The sequence below is a fragment of the Argentina silus genome (genome assembly GCF_951799395.1).
Source record: "Argentina silus genome assembly, chromosome: 3".
NCBI classification, from domain to species: domain Eukaryota; kingdom Metazoa; phylum Chordata; class Actinopteri; order Argentiniformes; family Argentinidae; genus Argentina; species Argentina silus.
Window position 1 is genome coordinate 3,797,502 of NC_139657.1, and position 26,337 is coordinate 3,823,838.

At 44.5% G+C, this 26,337-nt stretch overlaps 3 protein-coding genes and 1 long non-coding RNA gene across 6 annotated transcripts in view; 2 read left to right on the plus strand and 2 right to left on the minus strand.

Annotated features, from left to right (window-relative positions):
* pik3c2g (phosphatidylinositol-4-phosphate 3-kinase catalytic subunit type 2 gamma) overlaps nt 1-10,565 on the minus strand; it is a 21,037-nt gene extending 10,472 nt beyond the window's left edge. For 2 of the 3 annotated variants that reach the window (XM_083666759.1, XM_083666758.1), the window contains exons 1-16: nt 10,428-10,544; nt 9,151-9,694; nt 8,949-9,031; nt 8,287-8,444; nt 7,268-7,382; nt 6,290-6,401; nt 4,954-5,024; nt 3,779-3,842; nt 3,280-3,405; nt 2,903-2,933; nt 2,453-2,639; nt 1,951-2,073; nt 1,555-1,683; nt 1,204-1,318; nt 422-555; nt 58-246 (exon numbers count right to left, since the gene is read on the minus strand). In XM_083666759.1, coding sequence (XP_083522885.1) covers nt 58-246; nt 422-555; nt 1,204-1,318; nt 1,555-1,683; nt 1,951-2,073; nt 2,453-2,639; nt 2,903-2,933; nt 3,280-3,405; nt 3,779-3,842; nt 4,954-5,024; nt 6,290-6,401; nt 7,268-7,382; nt 8,287-8,444; nt 8,949-9,031; nt 9,151-9,603 — 2,090 coding nt within the window. In that variant the 5' untranslated portion in view covers nt 9,604-9,694; nt 10,428-10,544. Of the gene's footprint in view, nt 1-57; nt 247-421; nt 556-1,203; nt 1,319-1,554; nt 1,684-1,950; nt 2,074-2,452; nt 2,640-2,902; nt 2,934-3,279; nt 3,406-3,778; nt 3,843-4,953; nt 5,025-6,289; nt 6,402-7,267; nt 7,383-8,286; nt 8,445-8,948; nt 9,032-9,150; nt 9,695-10,427 lie in introns of all 3 variants that reach the window. The other variant, XM_083666760.1, reaches the window with a different exon arrangement.
* Nucleotides 10,566-11,455: 890 nt separating this feature from the next.
* Nucleotides 11,456-14,289, plus strand: LOC310801974. The gene is made up of 5 exons (XR_014554129.1): nt 11,456-11,515; nt 11,799-12,006; nt 12,540-12,565; nt 12,748-12,865; nt 13,145-14,289. It is a non-coding gene; the product is annotated as an uncharacterized lncRNA (long non-coding RNA).
* A 2,887-nt stretch (nt 14,290-17,176) lies between these two features.
* Nucleotides 17,177-18,755, plus strand: bncr (bouncer). Its single transcript, XM_083667363.1, has 2 exons — nt 17,177-17,312; nt 18,040-18,755. Exons 1-2 carry the CDS (start codon nt 17,305-17,307, stop codon nt 18,419-18,421), a joined length of 390 nt encoding a protein of 129 aa, XP_083523489.1. The 5' UTR covers nt 17,177-17,304; the 3' UTR covers nt 18,422-18,755.
* A 97-nt stretch (nt 18,756-18,852) lies between these two features.
* reln (reelin) overlaps nt 18,853-26,337 on the minus strand; it is a gene marked incomplete at its 5' end in the record, with an annotated part of 33,494 nt that continues 26,009 nt past the window's right edge. The window contains 1 exon segment of the mRNA XM_083665675.1: nt 18,853-20,208. Coding sequence (XP_083521801.1) covers nt 20,112-20,208 — 97 coding nt within the window. The 3' untranslated portion in view covers nt 18,853-20,111.

Here is a 26,337-nt window from a genome sequence, read left to right on the forward strand (position 1 = left end):
ATGCCGAGCCCATATGGGCTTATAAGACGCATGGTAAGACAGCTGTCTGAATCCAACCTGTTACTGAGCAGAAAGAGAGCGTCCTCTGGGTTGTGTAGGGACCAGTGCTCTACGATGGTGTAGATCTCCGTCAGGTCCTCAGGCTGCCACTGGGGGGCGCCACCCAACAACAGGTGTAGGAACATGTTGCTCTCGTCACAGCAGTGCCTTTTACACCACAGGAAGGACTTCTCATTCTCTGACAGACTGTGGAGAACAATAACGAAATTAAATTTAAAAAATGACATGAGAAAATAAATAATAAGAAAGACAAAACAATCACCCCAGTGTCATATGAGACGGGGTTGAACAAAAAAAGCTTTTTTTTGACGAGCAGATATCTTTCTTTGCTGAGAAGGCAGTTTGGACAGTTCTCACTCACAAACAGAGGCAGTGCTTCTTGGAGACGTGTGTGATCTTCCTGCTTAGTTCCTCACACGGGGCGTTGAACAACATGGATCCCGGGAGAGACATCGGCCTGTCGTACTTCCACTCCCTTCCCTCTGGGAATTCCAACTGGAAAACACAATACAACAATAGCAGAAGGGCTGGAGCAGCAGATAAAGGAGAGGAAGAACAGATGACAGTCACACTCAAGAGAGGAGGAGAGTGGACTTCTCTTGCCTATACTGTGTGGTTGATGTAACATACGCCATTTAGCTGACGCTTTTATCCAAAGCAACTTACATTGCAGTTAGTGCGTACATTTATCAGTATACATGGTCCCAGTGGGAATCAAACCCCCAACCTAAGCGTTGTTAGCGCCATGCTCTACCAACTGAGCCACAGAGGACCACCAGGGAAACACATACAAAATACAGTCTGTGTTATGTCAAAATTACTGGACTTGAGCAAACTGGCTTTCTTGCTGCTTCACATTTATGTGGAAAGACACCAACATTTCGGTCAACAGACCTGAGACCAGACACTCTGATGAAGGTCTGTTCACCGAAACATTACATTACATTCATTTATGGCATTTAGCAGACGCCTTTATCCAAAGCGACTTACAAGTTGAGGTGAGGTGTGCAAAGTCTTCTCAAACAAAAATGCCTGGACTGAAAGGGATCAGGCATTTCTATAATAGCCAGCTGAAAGGAGAAGTGGGCAGTGGGGTGATGTTTGTCCTCTCACCAGTGGGGGGCACTGTTCTACACTACTCACGTGCATTATGACCCCCGTGGCCTGTCTGTGGCTGTCTGACAGTGCGGGAGACGGAGGGTCCGTCAGCTCCACCAACATCGACGAGCTGAGCAGGACAGTCCCACTAACTAGGGTTCTATACAGGCACAGTAAACAACATGGCTTTAGAATCTCAGCATAACACTTTCTCTTAATACACCACATATGCGCGCGCGCACACACACACACACACACACACACACACACCATATACAAACACCACATACACACACCACATACACACACCACATACACACACCACATACACACACCACATACACACACACGCACATACACACACACACACGTGTGATAGAGCTGAACAGAGCCTACTTGTTGCTGTAGAGAGGTAGAACTGCCCAGCGTAACGGTTCTGGGGTCTTCCCCTGCTTGGTGCCCAGGAGACGAAACGTCAACATACACTCATATGGCAGCTGTCTGATCTTCACTGGAAAAAGCATCCTGAAACACACACACACACGCACGCAAGCACGCATGCATGCACGCACACACACACATACACGCTTAACAGACGATTCAAAGTAATAAAGTGTGCATTATCCTGCATTAGTCGTCTGTATTAAGCAGACTAATCAATATTTTGACTTAGAATAATTTGAAAACAAGAAGAAGATCCAGCAGGAAATGAGATTTGATTGATTATGATGAAAGTGTAGCTCAGCCCAGAATAACACGACAGTATTCCAGGTCAACTAACAATGTCCTTACAGGCGGTTACAATGGATCTTGTTGCCATGCGACAAGGCAGTGCTGATGTTCTCAGAGACCCCCGTCTCACAGACCTTCTTCCCCCCGTACGTCAGCGAACAGGACATGGAGAAGTAATCGAAACTGGAGAAGACAAAGGGAGCAACAATACTTCACAACATCCTCAATACACCCTTTGATCTGTCTGATGGAGCCTCAGAACACCCTGTCACATTCGGTTGTGCTCAAGATGAGAACAAGAAGGACCCTGTATGTTTTAATGTTTTGGTTTAGTTATGTTGTGGTTCTTCCCAAACTCGTAAAACAATTCTAGTTAGTACCGAAAAAGGTTTCTTTATTTGGAGAACCCTTTTGGGTTCCATATTAAAGCCTCTTGTGTTCCATGTTGAGCCCTTTCCACAGAGGGTTCTAAATGGAACCCAAATCAGGTGTAAATATGGTTCTTCAAACGGTGGCCTTCGAGGAACAAATGAAGAACTCTTTTTTTTGCATTGTACTGTACCTGTCGAGCCAGTTGGGCTCTAGCTTATAGAGTGCAGCAACGTTGACCTGCAGGATGTCCGAGTTGTGGTCCACGTCAGAGACAGGAGGTGGATGGTGGTCGACGTGCGGTCCTCTGAAGTTGAAGGTGAAGTTGTCAAAGAAGACGTGCAACAGTTTGCGCAGGGCCTGATGGAGCATGTCTACGGCTAGACGCAAACACACACAACACAAGAGTTCAGAGCAAAGACAAGAACGTTGGCAGTTGACTGATGTTTTTTGTTGATTTTATCAAAATGGGGTTAGGGTTAGGGTTGGGTTAGGGTTAGGGTTGGGTTAGGGTTAGGGTTGGGGTTGGGTTAGGTTTGGGGTTGGGTTAGGGTTGGGTTAGGGTTGGGTTAGGGTTAGGGTTGGGTTAGGGTTAGGGTGGCGGCTCTAACAACCTTGTATTTACTTCAGCTACAGTACTTACCAGTCTCACAGATATTCATCTCTGAATGACTCTGCAATAGAACGACAAAACAAGGAAATGACTTTGCGGTTTTTAACAATGGAATGGAATAATATTATTCATACCGTACATTTTTTCTGTGGTATCCTATTACAACAACACACCCAACAGAACATAAAAGATAAAAGTAGGCAAAGGTTGATGAAATGGTGCTTCTGAACAAGATAACTGGTTGGTAAATCATTTGACAAAATAGCTGCAGTTTATCACATTCATTTTAATTCAGGTGTGGCTCCTGAAGTTGCTAAACACCCGGCCGCCAATCAATCAATCAATCAATCAATCAAACACCCGGCCGAAAAAGGGTTTGGGCCCCCCTGAAGTAGGTCAACTGGTACCAGAGTGATGGGTTTCATCCTGTTGAGCATGCCGATGGCGTCCTCCAGCTCTTTGGTAGAGATGCCCCCCAGCAGACTCATGATGGTGCGAACCTCATCCACCAGCAGGTACACATCACTCCCACACTAGGAAGGCAACGGGGAGATACACACGATTCCACTGGTCATTCATCAATGGGAGATATGTAGCTTAATAACACTTGACATAAAGCATACAGATATAATGCCTTATAACTCATATATAGTCATATATATGACAATAATGTGCTGTATAAAAATAAAAATAAAAATATAGTCATGTATGATGTCATAATGTTTCTATCTTTGAGGCATTTTGGCGGAAAATGTCTGAAATAGTACAGTAGGATCAGGATCATTGATAATATGAAGCAGTCATTCATGCTTATAGCATGTGTTACATTCATGCTTATAGCATGTGTTATAAAGGCACTTCATTATTCAGTGGGACTGGCGAGTGTGATTGTAGAGTTGCACCAACCTTGGTCCTCATCAGGGTGTTCACCTCCCTGTTAAAGCAGCTGAGTTTCTCCTGCAGGCCCAACCTGACAGGGACAGAGGACAGGGACAACAGTGACAATCTGGGACCTTCCTCAAGTGTTGTGACCTCTTTTACATTTGCATTCATGGCATTTAGTTTACTGTGTTGTGTGTACCACCTTGGTAGTGTACCGTACGTTATTGATATAACATTTACATTTACGGCATTTAGCAGACGCCTTTATTCAAAGCGACTTACAACAAATACATTTGTTTCAGTAAGTGAATCATCTATCCATCAGTCATCATAAGATAAAGTAATCAATGCTCGGACCAGGGGCCATAGGCAGTCACAATGCTTTTTGTTTTATTAACAGGAGAGAAACTTGTACAGGGGGGTAGTGGGGGTGAAGAGGTCTTTAGGAGGGACCGTTAAGACCTCTTCCTCAGTTGTTAGTAACTTGATTCCTTGCCTCCTCTCCTTCCTCCTCGACTCGCTTCCTATCCGAGACGCATTGGAGGAGGAGAAGGTCTAGGTTCCTCCCCTTAGATGTTCTCCTCCCCCAATGCTTTTTTCGAGAAGGAAGTGAATGAAGGACGGAGGAGAGGAGGAGAGGATGCAGAGGACGCAGAGGAATCGAGTTTCTTATAATTGAGAAAGGGCCTCTGTTCTGTGACCTTCCTTCTGTGTGTTGCCTCAACAACAATCCAGGCACCTGTCCACACGCCTAACCTTCAACAACACATACTCTGATCTATGGAGGCATTGTTAGAGAAAACAATGCATCACGAGAGCCTCTCTAATTCAATTAATTTATTTCACTATCGTCATAATGATATTATTAATATTATTCATGATCACTAGTGTTTCATGGTGAGCTAGTGAGTTGCTACGGGAACAGGCGGCATCACAAATGAATGGAGAGATCTTGAGAGACAGAGAGGCGCATTTGTACCAAAGCCTCTTTAAAGGCAGTGTATACAATCTCTGCTTGTACCTTGCTGTGTTGAAGTCACAGGAGGACAGAGAGCATGTGTGTGACGTGTCGAAGGACATGAGAGCATTGTCTTACGACAGGTGGCTTCGTCCCTACAGGTTGCGACACTCAGAGCCTCAATGCAGACAGAGTCGCACTATCTGATGTGAGAGCAATGGGACAGAGAGGTGTGTTGTACCTTGATGTGTTGAAGACACGAGCAGAGCCAAGCAGGTCATACAAATGAACTGGAGCACTGTCATCCTCCACCTGTGGAGAGGGAACACAGGTCAATGTAGTCTATTTATTGCTTAGTAACAAGAAAAACATTTCCACATCAGTTTCAATACACATGAACATCGCATATAAAATCTGATCTATAAATCGAATCAATAAAGACAACCTATGCTCTAGACTCGTGTCTTTATGAGTGTCTGCCTCAAAGGACACATTGAAAGCAAGCTGGCACGTTCACCTTCAGCTCTGCTCCATTTCCTCATAGGTGCTAAATGCCAGCGATGACGTGAAAGGTAAACAGAGGCAAAGTCTGGGAATCAGGGTGGTGGTTTGTACAGCAACACCAGCCCTGATAACATGCCTCAGGGAAACTGGCTTGGCTACAAACCTGTCAGAACAGCTGTGTCTTCATGTCACATCTCTACACTCTGCTGTACACTCACTGAGCACTTTATGAGGAACACCTGTACACCTTCTTATGGTGGAGGTGGTGGAACACCTGTACACCTTCTTATGGTGGAGGTGGTGGAACACCTGTACACCTTCTCATGGTGGAGGTGGTGTAATAGTGTGGGAATGTTTTCTTGGCACACTTTGGGCCCATTAATACCAATCAATCATCGCTTGAATGCCACAGCCTATTTGAGTATTGTTGCTCCCCTTGTGCACCCCTTCATGGCCACAATATACCCATCTTCTAATGGCTACTTCCAGCATGATAATGCACCATGTCACAAAGCAAAAGTCGTCTCAAACTGGTTTCATGAACATGACAATGTGTTCAGTGTTCTTCGGTGGCCTTCCCAGTCACAGGATCTGAATCCAATAGAACACCTTTGGGATGTGGTAGAACGGGAGATTCACAGCTTGAAAGTGCACCTGAAAAATCTGCAGGAATTGCGTGATGCAATCATGTCATCATGGACCAGAATCTCAAAAGAATGTTTCCAACATCTTGTGGAATCAATGCCACGAAGAATTGAGGCTGTTTTGAGAGCAAAGGGAGGCCCTACCCAGTATTAGTATAGTGTTCCTAATAAAGTGTTCTGTGATTGTACATACTCCAGTGGAGGCTTGTGGAGGTAGAAATCTGAGGACAGGCTCATTGTAATGCATGGGAATGGTATTAAACATACCAGCCGCTACTGCGGGAGACTTTTTGAGACCCATTGCAAAACTAGCATTCGAAGACAGAAGCAAGTCCGTCCTCCTTGGTAAAGTTGTCTACTGACCCTTTCGGTGGGACACGTTCAAAAGAAAGAAAGAAAGAAATGTAGCCAGGTGAAATGACTACTTACATCCCTGGCCAGTAGATTGGCCAGCCTGTATCCATGGAGCAGTCTGAGGGGAACCTTCAGGCCACACTTCTGGTAGGCCTGAATGGTCTCATGCATGCCCAAGATCTCCTCACTGGGGGGTGGGGGGGGGTACAAATGAAAGGAAAGGGTCATTATACACTATTGGGGGGGGGGGGGGTACAAATGAAAGGAAAGGGTTATTATACACTATGGGGGGGGGGGGGGGGGGTACAAACGAAAGGAAAGGGTCATTGTACACTATGTCACACATACAATGCATAACATAGGGTAGTACATACAGCACATACACAGCAATTCACACCTTCAGGAATTGGGATTAAGGCAGAATGACAATGGCGGATTAAAGACCCTCTCAGACAATCCCTCGGCCCGCCCGGGTTACAGGTTCAATGCCAAATGCTCAAATCTAGATGGGCATAATCTTGAGGGCCAGTCTGCAATGTTCGTACCCTTCCACGTTGCATGGAATGTAAACGGTAATTTCCTACTCATATCTGAATACCTATGCATGGTGAAGATGCTTACACAATTACTCCAATCAGCTAATTTATGTGCATACATGATAATGATCTACAATGGTGGATGTAAATACCTCTGAATGAATTCTCCAATGACTTGTTGAAGGTACGTGACTATCACCCTCATCTGTACAAGCTTTGCTAAGGCATGCAGGTTGTTTTGAACATGACGTAAACAAACACTAACATGCAGCCTTCCATAATGTTTGTCTTTACCTAGTAGTCAGCATGCTATGATTACTCAAGTTGTATGCATACACAGATCACACACACAGATCCAGTGGGGTATGCAAACCGTCTGTATCCCAGACTGCGTCATAATATCCTACAGGTAAACATGTGACTGAACACAGTGCAACTCAATGTGGTATCAAGTATGAATGATCTAGCACACTAAAAGCTACATGTTGTGGTGTTGAGGTGAGGTTTGGACACTTACTTCCTGAGGTACTCCTCAGAGTCACACAGTTTAAGGATGTACTGGTCACTACTGTGGGACGAAGGGTCAAGGAGGAGGACGATCTCATCTATCAGGTTCTGCACCGTCCTGTTCACTGAAGGAGAGGCAGGGCCAGAGCTCAGAGGTCAGCGGGGACCCCACAGACCCAGTCCACATGCCACAGTATAACCCTAATTCACATTGTGATGGAAATTGCAGAACAGAGCTATGCTTGTCAGCAGAAATGTGTTCCATGACTGATTCTCCTATGAGGAACTGTATACATTTGGAACTCCCTTGTCTGTCTCTCATAAGCGGTCAGACGTTTCCTCATTGCACAATAAAGAAGAAGATTGCTTTGCTATACTTTTTGACTCTAGTGGAATCTTTGTTCAGCGATACTGTGAATTCCCATAACATCACGACAGAGACGAACCAAGCCGCATTGAGCTGTATTTGCCTGGCCTGGTTACGAATTCACCGTAGTCGCTGAAACAGTCCTGGAAATCACAATGTTTTGATTGCTTTGATGTGACAGAAGGATGTTTTTCTTTGGGAACCCCGAAAACTAAAATGGACATACAGTATATGTGTTTAACGATTATATAACACAGCACTGTGTGTGTTCTTTTAATCTTCAGCCATTGAACAGGAAATATATTGGACATATAAGGAGTACTGCTATGAGGCCACATGCTGCACTGAATGGTGACAAATTGTGTGTGTGTATGTGTGTGTGTGTGTGTGTGTGTGTGTGTGTGTGTGTGTGTGTGTGTGTGTGCGCGTGCGTGTGTGTGTGTCTGTGTGTGTTTGTGTAGCGTGTGTGTGTGTGAGTGTGTGTATGTGTGTTTGTGTAGCGTGTGTGTGCGTGTGTGTCTGTGTGTGTCTGTGTGTGTCTGTGTAGCGCGTGTGTGTGTGTGTGTGTGTGTGTGTGTGTGTGTGTGTGTGTGTGTGTGTCTGTTTGTGTAGAGTGTGTGTCTGTGTGCGTAGCATGGTAAATGATTGCATGAGGGTCTTACACATGGTGGGAAAAGGTAACTGGTGTGGACTCCAGATGGTAGACACAGTGACCGTCAGTGAAGCCTTCTGCAGCAGGGAGGGGTCTATAGGTACCACTCGGCTCCACACTACCCCTGAGTTGGACCCCCTTTCAGTGTGGGGGTAACTGGACAACAGTCTGCCATTTAAACAGAAGGGGAGAGATGCCTTTGTCAATGTGAAAATGAAACTGTCATGTCAATGTGAAAATGAAAATGTCTTTTCTATGGTCCCATTAACCCTCCTGTGGTGTTTGGGTCAAATCTGGCCGAATTACAACTTTAACTAATCATAAATATCGTGTTTTTCATTTGATTGCCTCAAGATCTTATGATATCCTCCACACTAGGCATTTGAACATATAAAATTGCTGATCACCACTTTCATTGAATTTTGAGTGGTTTTAGTCAACTTTGTTACACCTGTGGTGTTCCCGGTCAGAAGGGGAGAGATGCCTTTGTCAATGTGAAACTGAAACTGTCATGCTATGTATGGATACATAATGCGGGCAACACAACATCTTAAAGGCACAGTACAGTACAGCACACACACACACACACACACACACACACACACACACACACACACACACACACACACACACACACACACACACACACACACACACACAGACACAACTTACTTGGACGTTGACATGCAGAGAGAAGCCAGTGTTTTGGTGCTGCCTTGAGGAGTGTCTGTCAACTTGATATTCCAGGGGTGCAGCTAAAAAACGAGACCAAAATCCCATCGACTTTCATTTAATAACAGGGGAGCTTTAAGCATAATTTCCGCACAATAGCCTCTTTGTTTCCGGTGAGTTTAAAGTAGCCAGTGATACTCACATGATGCTCTATGGCTGTGTTGGAGCGGTTGAGTTTGATGGCAGGCACAGTCAAGTCACAAGAGAACCTCTTCTGAGCGTTGCCCAGCTGAAAACTGGTGCCCCTTCTCCGCAGGGGCACAGGGGGGGGCAGGGGTGCTGCCCTCACTGGCCACCTTGTGCTGAAACTCCTGAAATGTCTAAGATTTGGGTTGCAGGCTTCTACATTCATTCCCTGGTCCTCAGGGTCACTGCTGCCAGCCCCCTGAGCCCAGAGATGGGTGGGGGGCTGGGGCTGAGGCTGAGGCCTGGAAATGGACAGGGCCGAGAAGGGATCGTACAGGTCCAGTTCCTCATCCTGTAGAAAGACGGGGTCCACCTCAGTCTCGAGGTCCGCCTGGTTACGCTCCATCAGGGGTTTTTGGAAGCTGCCGGCTTGTCTCCGTGGGTCATTATTCCTCTCTAGGGGATCCATAGCATAGTACAATCAAAGGTAAGTCCTCAAGAACACTCAGGGCAAAGACTCACTGGACTGAATGCTCCATGGTGGTCTAAAGGGAGATTATCTTCACAATAACACACATTTTAAGATCAGACAGGGCACTAGAAATGCAGGAATTTAGAACTGTAATAATGACTTCAAGGTTATTATTATTATTATTATTATTATTATTATTATTATTATTATTATTATTATTATTATTATTTCCAATGACACAAATACAGTAAAGAGTGCAACAGACCATCATACAATCGACTGTACCAGCCCATAATATATACCAAATGTATTTTCAAATAGAGTTACAGCATTATCATAATCCATTCAAGTAGCCTATGTAGACCTACTGCAGCACCACCTGAACATTACGCACTCACATCGTTTCAGTTGGTCTAATAATTAACAGACTTTTCAAAAGATAACAGGAGATTTGCAATAAAGGCAAGCTAAGCCCTCCCAGAACCACTATTTGTAACTCGCCTCTATTTACATGTTTTCACTGACCACAGTGAGAGCACAGGCTTCACCCTGTCTCTGTGTTCGTTACTGTAGTCAAACACACCATTATAGTACATTGTAAAATAATGTTCCGACCAGGCGATAACAGACGCACGCAGATGGCTATGTTTAGGGGCTATATCGTTTTAATTGTACGAGTGATTGAATGAAGAAAAACTATTTTCAATTGTGAAAATGAATCATGACACACTATCTCATGTTCTTTTAACAGTGTCTAGAAACTCATGAAACTTTATTTTTTTATCAATATGTATCGCATTCTTGAGCGGTGAGCGACTTACCGTCAAAAGTCCATCATTGCCCCAGTGTTGATAGAGCGAAGGCGTCGTTCGTCAAGTTAAACCAGTGCGTGTGGGATGTGTGGATCTCCGTGTGAGTCTGTATCTCTGATGTAACGCGCTACAGTACCGAAATCAGAATTGCTGGTTACTCTCGTCTCGACTCTGCTAGGACACTTCATGCAATCGATGCGACTAGAGACACGCGTGCGCATTGCGAGCGCACACACACACACACACACACACACACACACACACACACACACACACACACACACACACACACACACACACACACACACACACACTTTCATAACCCTTTAATTTGAACAATCTCAAAGCCCATAAAGCCAAGTCACCAAAAACAACAAAGAGAGTTCAGAGTACTTCAAAGAACAATATTATATTTCTGAGAAGAAGAAGAAGACTCTTTATTTGGCCATGCAATCAATTCTCAATCAACTGTAGGAATTTGACACATGCACACCCCTCCCGAGACAACACACACACACTGCACACACCACACCCCAAGGGAGAACTGAGCAGCAGTTAGGGGTTAAGTGCCTTGCTCAAGGGCACAACAGCAGTAGTAGGAGCCTTAGATATGATGCCAGTAACCTTCCAGTTACCAGCTCACATCCGGCTCCCTCCTAGGGTGGGCATCAAACCAGCAACCTCCCGATTGCTGGCCAGCCTCTCTAACCTCCAGGCCACCTGCTGGCCCAAATTGTTTCAAATTGACCATATTGACCAAATTGTTTCAAATTGACCATATTGACCAAATTGTTTCAAATTGACCATATTCATCATTCATCAGTGTGGTGTTCAGAATAGTGAACATAAAGGACATTATGTTTACTTCAAGAGAAACAAGGAATTACAAGTACAACCAGTGGAACTGAAACTCTGACTGTCACTCAGGAATGTCGCTACGCTAGTTGAGGTTCTATCACTAGAAGGGCTGTGTGTGTGTGTGTGTGTGTGTGTGTGTGTGTGTGTGTGTGTGTGTGTGTGTGTAGAGAGAGAGTGTCATATGATGTGTTTCCCTAGTCACTACCATGAACAGGGTACAGGATGATTCACATGCAAAGGTAAGACGGATCGCTTCACTAAAACAGTTTTTGCAGTCTTGTGTTTATACGGTATCTGTGTTGAGTTGGAGGGCTAACATCTGGATGGTTGGCTTTAGGATTGGTCACAGTTATTGAATAAACTCAGCGTTGGATCACAGTTAATAATATAACAATGTGCATGTGATTATTCACATCGGAATGTCTCTTCAGTAGTCAAGAGTTGTACTGCATCTGCCAGACATTCAGTGCATCCACACAACTCAACAAGTCAGACTTTACTACACTGTACTGTACTCTGCAGGGTGAATGAAGACTAGGACCTTCCATGTGAACTGTCACAGTGGTGCAAACTAAGCGGGAGAAGTAGGGAGAGGGGTTGAGCCATGAGTGTCAATACTACCACTCCCCACATGTCTCCCCTGGACCCAAGTGCTTCTGCTGGACCTTGGCTGTCCTACATCCTCCTCCCTTTGGTAGGGTTCGCAGCGATTGGTGGCTTGGCTGTACTGGTAAGAAGCCTTAGATTGTCTACAGAATTGGGTAAAAAACTGTTTTTAGCTCCTGTGCTGCATGGAATGATCTTCAGGGTAGGCTGAGGTTGGAGCACTTGGACGCTTAAGCTTGTTTGAAGTTCTTGGTTAGGGACCAGCTCAACAGAGATATGCTCTTGTGTTTCATTCATTTAGTATTTTATTGTGTTGTGTTTTAACATGTTGTTTTGTAATCGTATTTGTATTGTAAACATGGCACACCTGCAAAAGAGACATCGGTCTCAGTGTTACCTCCCTGATTAAATAAAGTTAAATAAACAAAAATAAATTTAAGAAAATGACATGACTCTACATGTGTGGCCTACAGTAGTGTCACATTCTGCTCCAGAGACACCTGAGCACTGAATACAAACGCTGTTCTGTTGTGGGATAACTTTATTGAGACATGCCCAGACATGCCAAGTGTACTAGTCATTTTATTTTCATGTCACAATATTTTTCCTCTATGCAGTATATTGGTCACTGAAGCATGTTGTTGCTCATTGTTACAGGTACTTTATTTAAGGCGGCGAAAAAGGTGAGTTTGATTGAATCTCGGCTCAAGAAGCATTGTTTACAAACTGTACTGTACATCAGTGATTAAAACAAGAGGATGTTGCAGTGGAATATGGTTGCACAGTATATGCAAGCATCTTTGAGTGATATTTAGGTGGCGTAGGCTTCCGGCCCAGTTTTGTTTGTCCTGTCTAATGTGTCCAGACTTGATGAGCTACGCCACAAGCTGATTCCTCTGTTCAGCTACGACCACAGTGAGCAGGAATGGGGTGATGAGGGAGACTGGGACAATGTGGATGGAAATGAGGAAAAGGAACTGGCGGTGAGCGACCATTACTGTTGACTGTTTATATGACATACGTTCCAATCAGGGGAAGCTGGTGGAAGTAGAAATTGGAGGAAGGGTCCGGAAAGGTGTGAGGAATGGTATCATCCTGTCCCTTCTACTTCCACCAGCCTCTCCTGGTTCCAATACACATTCCTATCCTTTTAGCCCCAAACTGAAATATATAGTTTTGGAAATTATGAATTATTATTATTATGAATTATTATTATTATTATTATTATTATTATACACATCACTGTCTTGTTTACCCCCCAGGAGCCTCTTATAGAGGGAAAGCTCTCCCTTACCTCAGGATACTACGAACAGTAACGGGTAGAGGGGACAGGGCCGGGCCCTAGGCGAGGGCTTGGGTGAGGCCTATGGGCCAGGCCGGCTCTGAGGGCGGACATTCCAGCGGAGCCAGGAGAGAACTGTTAGAACCTTCCTCACCTCCTCTCCTCACGTCCTCTCCTCACGTCCTCCCTTTGCTTCCTTCGCATTGGAGAAGAGGATCTAGGTTCCTCCCCTTAGATATTCTCTTCCAATGCTTTTTGAGAAGCAAGCAAGCGGAGGACGGAGGAGAGGAGGCGGGCAGAGGCTGCTGACTCCAAGGCCTTGGGAGCGATGACCACGTCACCAGCCCAAGCCGTCACGGCAGGAAGGGTTGTCTGCTCAAGCCTGATCGAGCATTTCTGGACAATTTCCTTTATATCGAAAAATCCAGACATGCTATAGACTGGACATCCTTGTTTCAGACAAAAAACAGTACAGTACATTTAAAGAAGATGCTCTATGTGTGTGAAATTGGAGGACGGGCTCATTGTAATGCATGGGATGGAACGGGGAATAACATCAACACACACGTGTTTGATACTGTGTTTGATACCATTCCTCATTCTATTCCATGCATTACAATGAACACGTCCTCCGATTTCTACCTCCACCAGCCTCCCCTGGTGTCGTTGTGAGATGACCTTCATGAAATGCTTTTTTGTGTCTGTCCTGTGGTGCGCGTATGTGCAATGCTATCTTGTTTCCTGTGGATGGCGCTGCAACACCTCGTTTGCTGTCCATTGGTTGAGACTCAGAGGCAGAGAAAATGCAGTGGAGTAACAGAGTAGTACTTTATTGATCCCAAAGGGAAATCACTAAATCACTCTGCATCATCAATAAATTACATCAACGAATTAAAGGACGAAAACATGAAAGTACCTGATGCAGACAGACACAAAAATCAAGAATGTTGTTGTCTATCCTACTGGGGAAAACAAGCAACAACAACATTCATATTACAAGCATCATCCATCAATTAATAATTTACACTCATTAAAAAGTTATTTATGTTACTTATGACTGTTTGTTTGAACAAAGACGGCAAGGAATGTCACGTTTTGCACAATGACAATAAAGCTAAAATGCGATTTTATTGTATTGTATTTTTTAGGATGCAACATTTTCACAGCTTTTAGTCCATGTTGTTGATCCTAATCACGGGGTTAGTGTTAGGGGTTAGGGTTTAGGGGTTAGGGTTAGGGGTTAGTGTTAGGGGTTAGGGGTTAGGGTTAAGGGTTAGGGTTAGGGATTAGGGGTTAGTGTTAGGGGTTAGTGGTTAGGGATTAGGGTTAGGGGTTAGTGTTAGGGTTAGGGGTTAGGGTTAGGGGTTAGTGTTAGGGGTTAGGGGTTAGTGTTAGGGGTTAGTGTTAGGGGTTAGGGTTAGCAAGCTGAGGGAGCTCCTTGTAGACACACCTGACTCCACTTGGTCGTCACCCACCCTTCCAGCCACATGGAGGTGATTATTCAGGTGTGTGGTTAGGGTTAGGTTCAGGTGTGTGTATGTGATTCAGGCCCTGACAGACCGGCTGTTTTACTCTACAGGTCCAGAGATGGAATCTCACAGAAAGCGAAGGTGAACAATTGTTTTCTAACTTGCATTGAAACTCTGAAAGCCAAAGCATAATTTCATTTCAGTCTGTGGATGATATTGGAGTGTATCTTGTCTCATTAACATGAATTGATTCTTCAATATTGTTTGGTAGATTTTTTTGGGCAAATGTAACAAGGCAGAATTAATCATCTTGTTCAACCAATGAGGTCTAAGCTATTTACTGGATGGGTATGCGTTTCAAACATGGGAAATATCCATTATGAAGCTAATGAATAAAAAAAGCAAAAAACTGGACCTATAATACAACACTTCTATACAAACATTTTTCTCACACAAAAGTAAAGAGAGAATTGTGTGTGTGTGTGTGTGTGTGTGTGTGTGTGTGTGTGTGTGTGTGTGTGTGTGTGTGTGTGTGTGTGTTTCAGGCTGACCAGGGTCCAGCCCCAGGCCTCAGCCTGTCTTCTGCAGTGTGTCCTGCTGTCTGTCCTGTTGGTGTTGGTCCTGCCAGGCCTGGCCTTGGACAGCATTCTGCTGTGTAACTACTGCCCCCTACAGCCCAAAAACGAGTCCTGCTCCATCACCACCCAGTGTCTCCCTGACGAGCGTTGCTCCACCAGCAGGGGGCGCCTCGACTCCATCCACAGGCTGTCTGCCCAGGGCTGCGTGACCCCTGACCTCTGTGGCTCCTTCCGTAACATCTCTTACTGGGGGAAAAGCTACAATGTGAGCTACACCTGCTGCTGTAGGGACCAGTGCAACCAGCCCCCTACACCTGATACCTCCCGTCTGAAGAGGTTGCTGGGGGTGACCCTGAACCCCAGCAAGGGGTCCCTCTCCACTGAAGACCCTCTTGGTGGATGTCCAAATTACACTACCACACGACCACCAGCCTCACAGAGGAGGTAGTTGAGGTGTGTGCTTGAATTAAGCAATTAAACTATTGGAGCAAATGTATCGGTGAAATGCTCATCCAGGCATTTTTTTAAGATCTGCAGAGAGTCTGTGTCTCACTTTTCCCACCCTGATGCACAAGATGACACCTTAGGGACACTTATTTCATTTAAAATGTGTGTATTTATCCAAATATTTATCTAGTAATGTAAAAAAAAATATTTAAAAAAAAGTTTGAATTGAACACTTTGAATGTGTGAGGAAAACAAAGCAGTATTGGTGGTAAACCAGAGAGGAAGGGGTTGTGCCCCCTCTCCAGGTCCTCATGGCAGTGTGAGTGGTAAACCAGAGAGAAAGGGGTTGTGCCCCCTCTCCAGGTCCTCATGGCAGTGTGAGCTGACGTTCTCAGTCTGGTCACTGGTGAATGCAGGTCAATAAAAGAAGCACCATGTTGAATCTGTCCTGTCTCGCGTCTGTCCGTCAATCTGTCACGATCTGTTGTGAATAGTGGGGTTGGCTTGACTCTAACACCTGATCCTGGATTCCCCTTAGAAGCAAGGTTCCAAAATAAATATAATGATACATATGCCATTTGGCTGATGCTTTTATCCAAAGCGACTTACATTGCAGTGAGTGAATACATTTCAGTATATATGGTGCCAGCAGGAATCAAACCCACAACCTAAATGTTGTTCATGTAAATGTTAGTGCCACGCTCTCACAAGGAACATGGTTGTGAGCCTATCCCTATCCCTGTGCCCGGGCCTGGCACTGTTCCATAGGGTGTGCTGGAAGGCAGCGCCGGATTCATTCTTCCCAGATGTGCCTGGGCACGGAAAAACGTCATTTTTTGGAATGTGCTGTGAAAGAGCATTAAAGGGGAGGCAGAGAGAGAGAGAGAGTCGGACACAATTCCGTCTCTGCGTGGGTTCATCAAACTCCCTCCCAACACGACGTTCTATCCTGTTTACTCCTTTTACAACCTGTGTTTACGCAGGGCTTTTTAGCCGAACTCCTAAAGGCAGCAGCAGCTGTTATCTAGCATTAGGAAACGGGAAATTGTATTCTTTGAAACACTGAGAAATGTGGCCTTCTCTCAGTGCATTCGGGGCTACTCTTACAATGTAGTTTTAACAGTTTTCTTGCTAAATGCTTAAGACATCTTGTTTGAGAAATACACCACTATTGAGAAAACACCACAAACTGTATATATACAACACTGGCATGGGTTCCTCAATCTTTTAACCAAAGAAACATGTCACTGATGTTTACTCTCTGGGCCATGCAACAACAATCTATCAATGTGCTCTAAAAGTATAGGAATGTTTTTTAGTTTTTTTTCAATTTTGTACAATATATTACAGAGTTGAGGATGCTAGCAGTCCAATAAGGTTAGCTTGAGAGAGCACTTTGTTCTCTAAGGCATGTCAGGGCTAGATGGGCTAGGCTAGGCCAGACCCGTCTAACCTCGTCCGACAGGATGGGTGGGGTGGGGCTTGAGAGGAAATAACAGAGAACAGCATTTCCCTTTAATACCACTTGTGGGTGGGGCCTAAATGAGTTCATGCTGGGACAGGAGTAAAGTGTCTGTGGCGTCGAAAGACCGAGGAGCTCAAGTGTCTTTCTTTCTATCCAGGCTGGTGTCTACAGAGTCATAGGAATGAGCAGGTTAGACATTCTTCTCCATTTTAACACACACTCAGAGTAGCAATCTGTTGGTGTTGATGCAGTTTAGTCTCTAACCACGACCCTAACCCCCAGTCTTGTCTTTTAGGTCAAAATAGGAGAAAATTATTGTTATTAGTTGACTTATCTGTGTCCTATCTATATTGTGATGGTATGTTTGTTCAATGTGCAGTTGTGACATGGTCTTTCAGAGCAAGTCAGGAGCCTACTGATTAAACTACTAACTGTTTCAATCTGGGTAATCAACACTATTGTAGACACCTGTATTATTAGCAGTGAGAATATCACAGACCCAGATTCTTTGGTCAGTATTTGTCCTCAGTGTCAGATGATGTCAAACCTTTTAGTTTATTGAATTGGTTTACCTTGGATGATGATGATGATGATATTCCAGATTTAAAATAGGAACACAACAGAAGAAAAACAACTTCCAAGGTTTTTGTTGTAATCCAGAATAGCTGAATGATCCTTGGCCTTCTAGTCCCAGTATTTAAAAACGCTTAATCTGGATTATTTTTTGCTATCCAGGTTAGATCTGTCCGATTTTGAGTAGTATAAGAGAAATCAGACAGATCGATCAGATCCTGGATAGCAAAATAAAATGTATCTGAATCAGTCTGATTCAGATTAAAAGTTTTGAAATACCGGGCCATAGAGATCCAACCATGACTCAGTTCACCAGTCGATCTCTCTCTCTCCCTCTCACCAGATCCAACATGTCCCAGGTGCTGTATGTCGTCCTGTGTGTGTACCTCCTGCTCCCTGGCCTGCGCTGTGACAACCTGCTCTGCTACTACAGTCCCGTCTTGATGCGGAACAAGACTTTTGAGCTCGTCCTTTCAGAATGCCCTCCGCGGGAGCAGTGCTTCAAAGCGCACGGTCGCTACGGTAACCACAGTGCGCTTACGGCCAGAGGCTGCATGCTGCAGAAGGACTGCGGCCAGGTTCATGACCTGCCCGTGAAAGGAACCGTCTACACCATGTCCTACAGATGCTGCGGCTCTAATTACTGTAACGCCGGCTCCCGTGTCGCGCTCAACTCTGTCCCCCTCCTATTGACCATGGTAGCTAGTAAAGCCATGCTGCTATAGTGACTGTAGCTTGTAATTAAAGCCCCATGCTGTAATTCAGGAGAGTCTGGTGGAGGATGGGCTCATTGTAATACATGGAATGGAATCAGGAATGGTGTCAAACACATGTGTTTAATACTCTGCTGAAACAGTGGGCTACTCCCCCATGTCACGGTTAAATAAATATTGTTTTTATAGAATGGACTGTGTCATTCTCATGTTTTATGGCCTTTGTTTATCCAGCAAAGGTTCTTTTTATAGGTCATTTGGGGATGAAATTGTTGAATTAATCATTCATCTACCAGTAATCTCTGTTGTAATGTAATCTCAAATGACAATAAAAATCCCAGATACACTCTTGACTCTCTCTCTCTCCCTCTCACACACACACACACACACAAACACACACACACACACACACACACCAACCCACTCACGCCCAAAGAGATGTCTGAGGTTTGGACAGTTCTTTATTTCCCTTTTATAAGGCTGCTGGGTCTCTCCATCGTGGATATACATATATATACAGGAGATTGCTATACTGGAGTTACACTGAGGGGAGAGGGTCCATAGTACACAGATTTCAAAAAACAACACTGAGAGAACCTCCCTCCAGGTATCAGAAATCAGCAGAGAAAGAGAGGGAACGGGTTAACAGCACAAGAGAATGGGGGAGGGAGGGGGAGAGGGGGGAGAAGGGAGGGGAGATGTTGCAGTCTGAGAGCTTGACTCGACTGCCTAATAACTTAACACTAGAAAATAACATACAGATTTCACGCACAGTGCATCTTAAATAGGTTACGTGGAGAACCATTTACCATAAATATCTGTATTTCGGGAACCAACATATATAAAAAATAATAATAAAAAAAAAAAAAAAAGTCATTGTTCAGTCTTTTAATTTTTTTCTTCTTTTTTTTTTCTTCTTCTTTTTTTTCCCCCCCCTTTGCGATTCGATCCTTCTTTTCTTCTTTTCCTTGGAAGCGGGGTTTTCCACCCCCGCCTTCATCCATCTCTCGGAATAAACGAGGAGAAAAATCGCCCCGACCCAGAAAGCAAATGATTTAGTAGAAAACAAACGAACGAATGAACGGAACACCACAGTCAACTTATCACGAAAAGAACCCACAGACACACAGAACAGCAAGAACACAGCACGCTTTTAGCATCGTTATCACTGTTATTCCTCATCTTCATCTTCGTCATCTTCATCATCGCCGTCATCTTCCTCCTAGTTGTACTGGTGCGGACGGAGTCTCCCTCCCTCGGCGGGCAGATCCCTGGTCATCAGTGATTTCTCTGAACTTCACAGTGTGGTAGGAGGAAAGGGGTGACGGGGGGAAAGCCGGGGGGAGGATCGCAACTGGAACAGGAATCAATAATAACCACAGCAACAGTTAGAAAACAATTAGAAACCCGAAAGTCTATGGAAAGTAAACAAAATGGCCGCCTTGTTGCTCCTTCTCCTTCCCGTCACTCTTGGGTTTGGGGAAGGCCTTTGATTGGCTGCAGCGTAAACTGATTGGATGGCCCATGTGTCTGACAGAGGGGAGGGCAGGAGCGGGGGGGGGGGGGCAAGGGGTTGGTCTAAGGCTGACTGGAATCCGTTGGTGGGCGGGACTCGACAGGGTGATATGTCATCAGGAAAGAGATGTGGTGGTTGGGTCAATGTGTGATTGGCAGGTCATAGGGCGAATCCCTTTTCAGTGGTTTAGGCATGCTGTCGCAGTGCCCGCCTCTTCCGGCTGTAGAAATGGCGTAGGCCGGTCTGTCTGGCATAGTTCATCATGTAGTTTTGTTTGCGGGTGCTATTGGGAGACAAAGACAGTGAGAGAGAGAGAGAGAGAGAGAGAGAGAGAGAGAGAGAGGGAAGAAGTGTGACCATTAATGATCAAGGCAGACACTTCAGTGTCTTCAATCATGCACACACACTCATACATGCGCGAGCACACACACACACACACACACACACACACACACACTCACACACACACACACACACACACACACACACACACACACACACACACACACACACACACGCTAGCTCACAGACTCCCACACCATGCTGGCATGTCCAGTTGGGTTTCACCCATAACCTCAAACACTCAACAACCTTTAAGGTAAAGACATTGTTTCTACTGCAGAGCATAGACATTCTATTGAGTATAAGGTGGACTGTTCCTTCAAGATGCATGACTCACTCTCAGAGTGGGTATACAGTCTTGAGGTGAACAGGATTGGTACAAGAGATGTTTCTCAATGGCAGTATCATACAATAACACGACAAGACATGGAACACAATGCTAGAGACAAGACTAGCTAGTGGCTACAGACACAGGGGGCTTCTGGCGGCCTAAACCTCTGAACACTGGCCTACGGAGAGTGTTTGAGGTCAGGGTTGGAGTGACAGCCATCACTGGGGGAGACAGAACAAGACAAAACAAAACAAAAGTAATATAGGTGCGGGGGTGTGGGGGGTAAGGGGGAGAGACGTTGAACATAACAAAAAAAAAATAGACACAAAGAAAAGCTTGTGAAGATCGCTCTTGCTTAGCCTGTCATTGCCTCTTCCATCCAGCAGGGCGGTGCCAGTGAGCCAGGAGTGCAGCCAGGGCAGGCAGGGGCCTCTGCAAAGCGGGGTGTGGGGGGTGTTGGGTAGGGGGGGGGGGGGGGGGGGGGGAGGGTGTGTGACAGTGGGGGGTGGGAGAGGGGTGAAGTGGGGCTGCCAAGGTGGGATGTCTGTCTGTCTTTCTGCTTCTGATGATTCCCCCCCCATCTCAGAAGCCAGGGACAGTGATGGAGAAAGCTCTTGACTCAGAGCCTGTGGTTCCCCATGGACAGGCAGCCATGGGAGGGAAGAGTGGACTCAAAAAGCCATGCAAGGGTCTGGATGGAGGTTGTTACTCTGATGAGGATGTGTATGGTTGGTTTATGAGTCTTTGTCTTCCAGTGGAGGCTGGTGGAGGCAGAAATCGGAGGATGCATGTGTGTTTGATACCATTTCCTCATTCCATTTCATGCATTACAATGAGCCTGTCCTCCGATTTCTACCTCCACCAGCCTCTACTGATGTGTAGGAATCTGAAGTGATGCTACTAGATGCTCCATAACACTGCTAGTGTGATTGTGAAGTGTGAATAAATGTGGTAATGTCAGATGTCTGGGTTAGAATGAGGAGGTGCAGTGTGAGATGAGGAGCCCTGATGTTACCAAGACCTGTGTGTGTGTGTGTGTGTGTGTGTGTATGTGTGTGTGTCTGTCTGTCTGTGTGTGTGTGTGTGTGTGTGTGTGTGTGTGTGTGTGTGTGTGTGTGTGTGTGTGTCTGTCTGTCTGTCTGTCTGTCTGTCTGTCTGTCTGTCTGTGTGTGTGTGTCAGTATCGTCATCAGAGTACATACACTCTAACCACATAAAAGCAGCAGGACCCAAAACACTCCAACGCCAGCAAAAGCGCAACAAACATTGAGATTGTGATGGATTACATCACACATATATAGACGGACATGATACCCTTGAGATACAGTATGTGTGTGTGTGTGTGTGTGTGTGTGTGTGTGTGTGTGCATGCAATAGTACTATGCATTGGATAAAACACTGCACGAAATGTATTTTGATCAAACTAGTGAATATCAGTGTATGTCTTATAAATAGCTCATCAGTGAAGCTGTTCTAATCTTCTCTACTACCAGGACAGTGTGTGGAGAATCCTACTATTAAGATACTCAGGGATACTCAGAAATACTGCAATACTACCCCAGGTTAATACTACAATACTACCCCAGGTTAATACTGCAATACTACCCCAGGTTAATACTACAATACTACCCCAGGTTAATACTGCAATACTACCCCAGGTTAATACTGCAATACTACCCCAGGTTAATACTGCAATACTACCCCAGGTTAATACTACAATACTACCCCAGGTTAATACTACAATACTACCCCAGGTTAATACTGCAATACTACCCCAGGTTAATACTACAATACTACCCCAGGTTAATACTGCAATACTACCCCAGGTTAATACTACAATACTACCCCAGGTTAATACTGCAATACTACCCCAGGTTAATACTGCAATACTACCCCAGGTTAATACTGCAATACTACCCCAGGTTAATACTACAATACTACCCCAGGTTAATACTACAATACTACCCCAGGTTAATACTACAATACTACCCCAGGTTAATACTGCAATACTACCCCAGGTTAATACTGCAATACTACCCCAGGTTAATACTGCAATACTACCCCAGGTTAATACTGCAACACTACCCCAGGTTAATACTACAACACTACCCCAGGTTAATACTGCAACACTACCCCAGGTTAATACTACAATACTACCCCAGGTTAATACTGCAATACTACCCCAGGTTAATACTGCAACACTACCCCAGGTTAATACTACAATACTACCCCAGGTTAATACTACAACACTACCCCAGGTTAATACTGCAATACTACCCCAGGTTTATACTGCAATACTACCCCAGGTTAATACTACAATACTACCCCAGGTTAATACTGCAATACTACCCCAGGTTAATACTGCAATACTACCCCAGGTTAATACTACAATACTACCCCAGGTTAATACTGCAATACTACCCCAGGTTAATACTGCAATACTACCCCAGGTTAATACTGCAATACTACCCCAGGTTTATACTGCAATACTACCCCAGGTTAATACTGCAATACTACCCCAGGTTAATACTACAATACTACCCCAGGTTAATACTGCAATACTACCCCAGGTTAATACTGCAATACTACCCCAGGTTAATACTGCAATACTACCCCAGGTTAATACTGCAATACTACCCCAGGTTAATACTGCAATACTACCCCAGGTTAATACTACAATACTACCCCAGGTTAATACTGCAATACTACCCCAGGTTAATACTGCAATACTACCCCAGGTTAATACTGCAATACTACCCCAGGTTAATACTACAATACTACCCCAGGTTAATACTACAATACTACCCCAGGTTAATACTACAATACTACCCCAGGTTAATACTGCAATACTACCCCAGGTTAATACTGCAATACTACCCCAGGTTAATACTGCAATACTACCCCAGGTTAATACTGCAACACTACCCCAGGTTAATACTGCAATACTACCCCAGGTTAATACTACAATACTACCCCAGGTTAATACTACAATACTACCCCAGGTTAATACTACAATACTACCCCAGGTTAATACTACAATACTACCCCAGGTTAATACTACAATACTACCCCAGGTTAATACTACAATACTACCCCAGGTTTATACTGCAATACTACCCCAGGTTAATACTACAATACTACCCCAGGTTTATACTGCAATACTACCCCAGGTTAATACTACAATACTACCCCAGGTTAATACTACAATACTACCCCAGGTTAATACTGCAATACTACCCCAGGTTAATACTACAATACTACCCCAGGTTAATACTGCAATACTACCCCAGGTTAATACTACAATACTACCCCAGGTTAATACTGCAACACTACCCCAGGTTAATACTACAATACTACCCCAGGTTAATACTACAACACTACCCCAGGTTAATACTACAATACTACCCCAGGTTAATACTACAATACTACCCCAGGTTAATACTACAATACTACCCCAGGTTAATACTACAATACTACCCCAGGTTTATACTACAATACTACCCCAGGTTAATACTACAATACTACCCCAGGTTTATACTACAATACTACCCCAGGTTAATACTACAATACTACCCCAGGTTTATACTGCAATACTACCCCAGGTTAATACTACAATACTACCCCAGGTTTATACTGCAATACTACCCCAGGTTAATACTACAATACTACCCCAGGTTAATACTACAATACTACCCCAGGTTAATACTGCAATACTACCCCAGGTTAATACTACAATACTACCCCAGGTTAATACTACAATACTACCCCAGGTTAATACTGCAATACTACCCCAGGTTAATACTGCAATACTACCCCAGGTTAATACTACAATACTACCCCAGGTTTATACTGCAATACTACCCCAGGTTAATACTACAATACTACCCCAGGTTAATACTACAATACTACCCCAGGTTAATACTGCAATACTACCCCAGGTTAATACTACAATACTACCCCAGGTTAATACTACAATACTACCCCAGGTTAATACTGCAATACTACCCCAGGTTAATACTGCAATACTACCCCAGGTTAATACTACAATACTACCCCAGGTTAATACTGCAATACTACCCCAGGTTAATACTGCAATACTACCCCAGGTTAATACTGCAATACTACCCCAGGTTAATACTACAATACTACCCCAGGTTAATACTACAATACTACCCCAGGTTAATACTGCAATACTACCCCAGGTTAATACTGCAATACTACCCCAGGTTAATACTGCAATACTACCCCAGGTTAATACTACAATACTACCCCAGGTTAATACTGCAATACTACCCCAGGTTAATACTACAATACTACCCCAGGTTAATACTGCAATACTACCCCAGGTTAATACTACAATACTACCCCAGGTTAATACTACAATACTACCCCAGGTTAATACTACAATACTACCCCAGGTTAATACTGCAATACTACCCCAGGTTAATACTACAATACTACCCCAGGTTAATACTGCAATACTACCCCAGGTTAATACTGCAATACTACCCCAGGTTAATACTGCAATACTACCCCAGGTTAATACTACAATACTACCCCAGGTTAATACTACAATACTACCCCAGGTTAATACTGCAATACTACCCCAGGTTAATACTACAATACTACCCCAGGTTAATACTACAATACTACCCCAGGTTAATACTGCAATACTACCCCAGGTTAATACTACAATACTACCCCAGGTTAATACTACAATACTACCCCAGGTTAATACTACAATACTACCCCAGGTTAATACTGCAATACTACCCCAGGTTAATACTACAATACTACCCCAGGTTAATACTGCAATACTACCCCAGGTTAATACTACAATACTACCCCAGGTTAATCAACAGTTAAAGGGCCAAACTGGGGTTGGTACACATACACTTTTGGACATAAAGCCATTGATTCTTGAAAAATATAACACAGAAATGCCTCATGAGCTTAGTTCAACGGTCTTACCCCGTCAGAACCAAAATATAAGCTTGTTTTATTTCCATGGTCAGTTCATATCTCGTATCCATAGCTCCTTCTATGACATTAAGAGTGATTATTTATTATTATTATTATTATTATTATTATTATTATTATTTATTAACATTTATCAAGCATCAACCATCCCTCAGCTGTTTACCACAAGTGGCGGGGAGAGCGCCTTGTTGTTGTTTGAATCCCAGACTGCCCCTTTAAGTATCGTAGACTTTTCATCTTCATGTATCCCTCTACAGAGGTCTGCTCCATATGGAGAGATCAGTGATCATCCAATCTGTTGGATGCAAGGGGAGGCAGGTGGAGGTAGACATCGGAAGACGGGCTCATTGTAATGCATGGAATGGAATGAGGAACGGTACAGTGTCTCACGTGTGTTTGACACCGTTCCTCATTCCATTCCATGCATTACGATGAGCCCGTCTTCCGATTTCTACCTCCACCTGCCTCCCCTGGTTGGAGTGTACAGCAGCTGAGTCTTAAGAAGAGCCTCCATCTGACCTGAGTATTGACTGTGGGTGGCCTGTGCCTCTGTGGGGTTATTAAGGTCTGGGGATAATGACCAAGGAGGAGGGGGGGGTTGGGGTGGTTGAAAGTGGGGTGGCGGGTGTCACAGGGGGTGGGGGTGGGGGGGGGCTGCATTCCGGAAGAGACGGAGAACTTACCTGACACTACAGCCATGCCACAGGGAGCAGAATACAGAAGAGAGCAGAGGTTAGAGCGCGAGAGGGGAGGGGCAGGA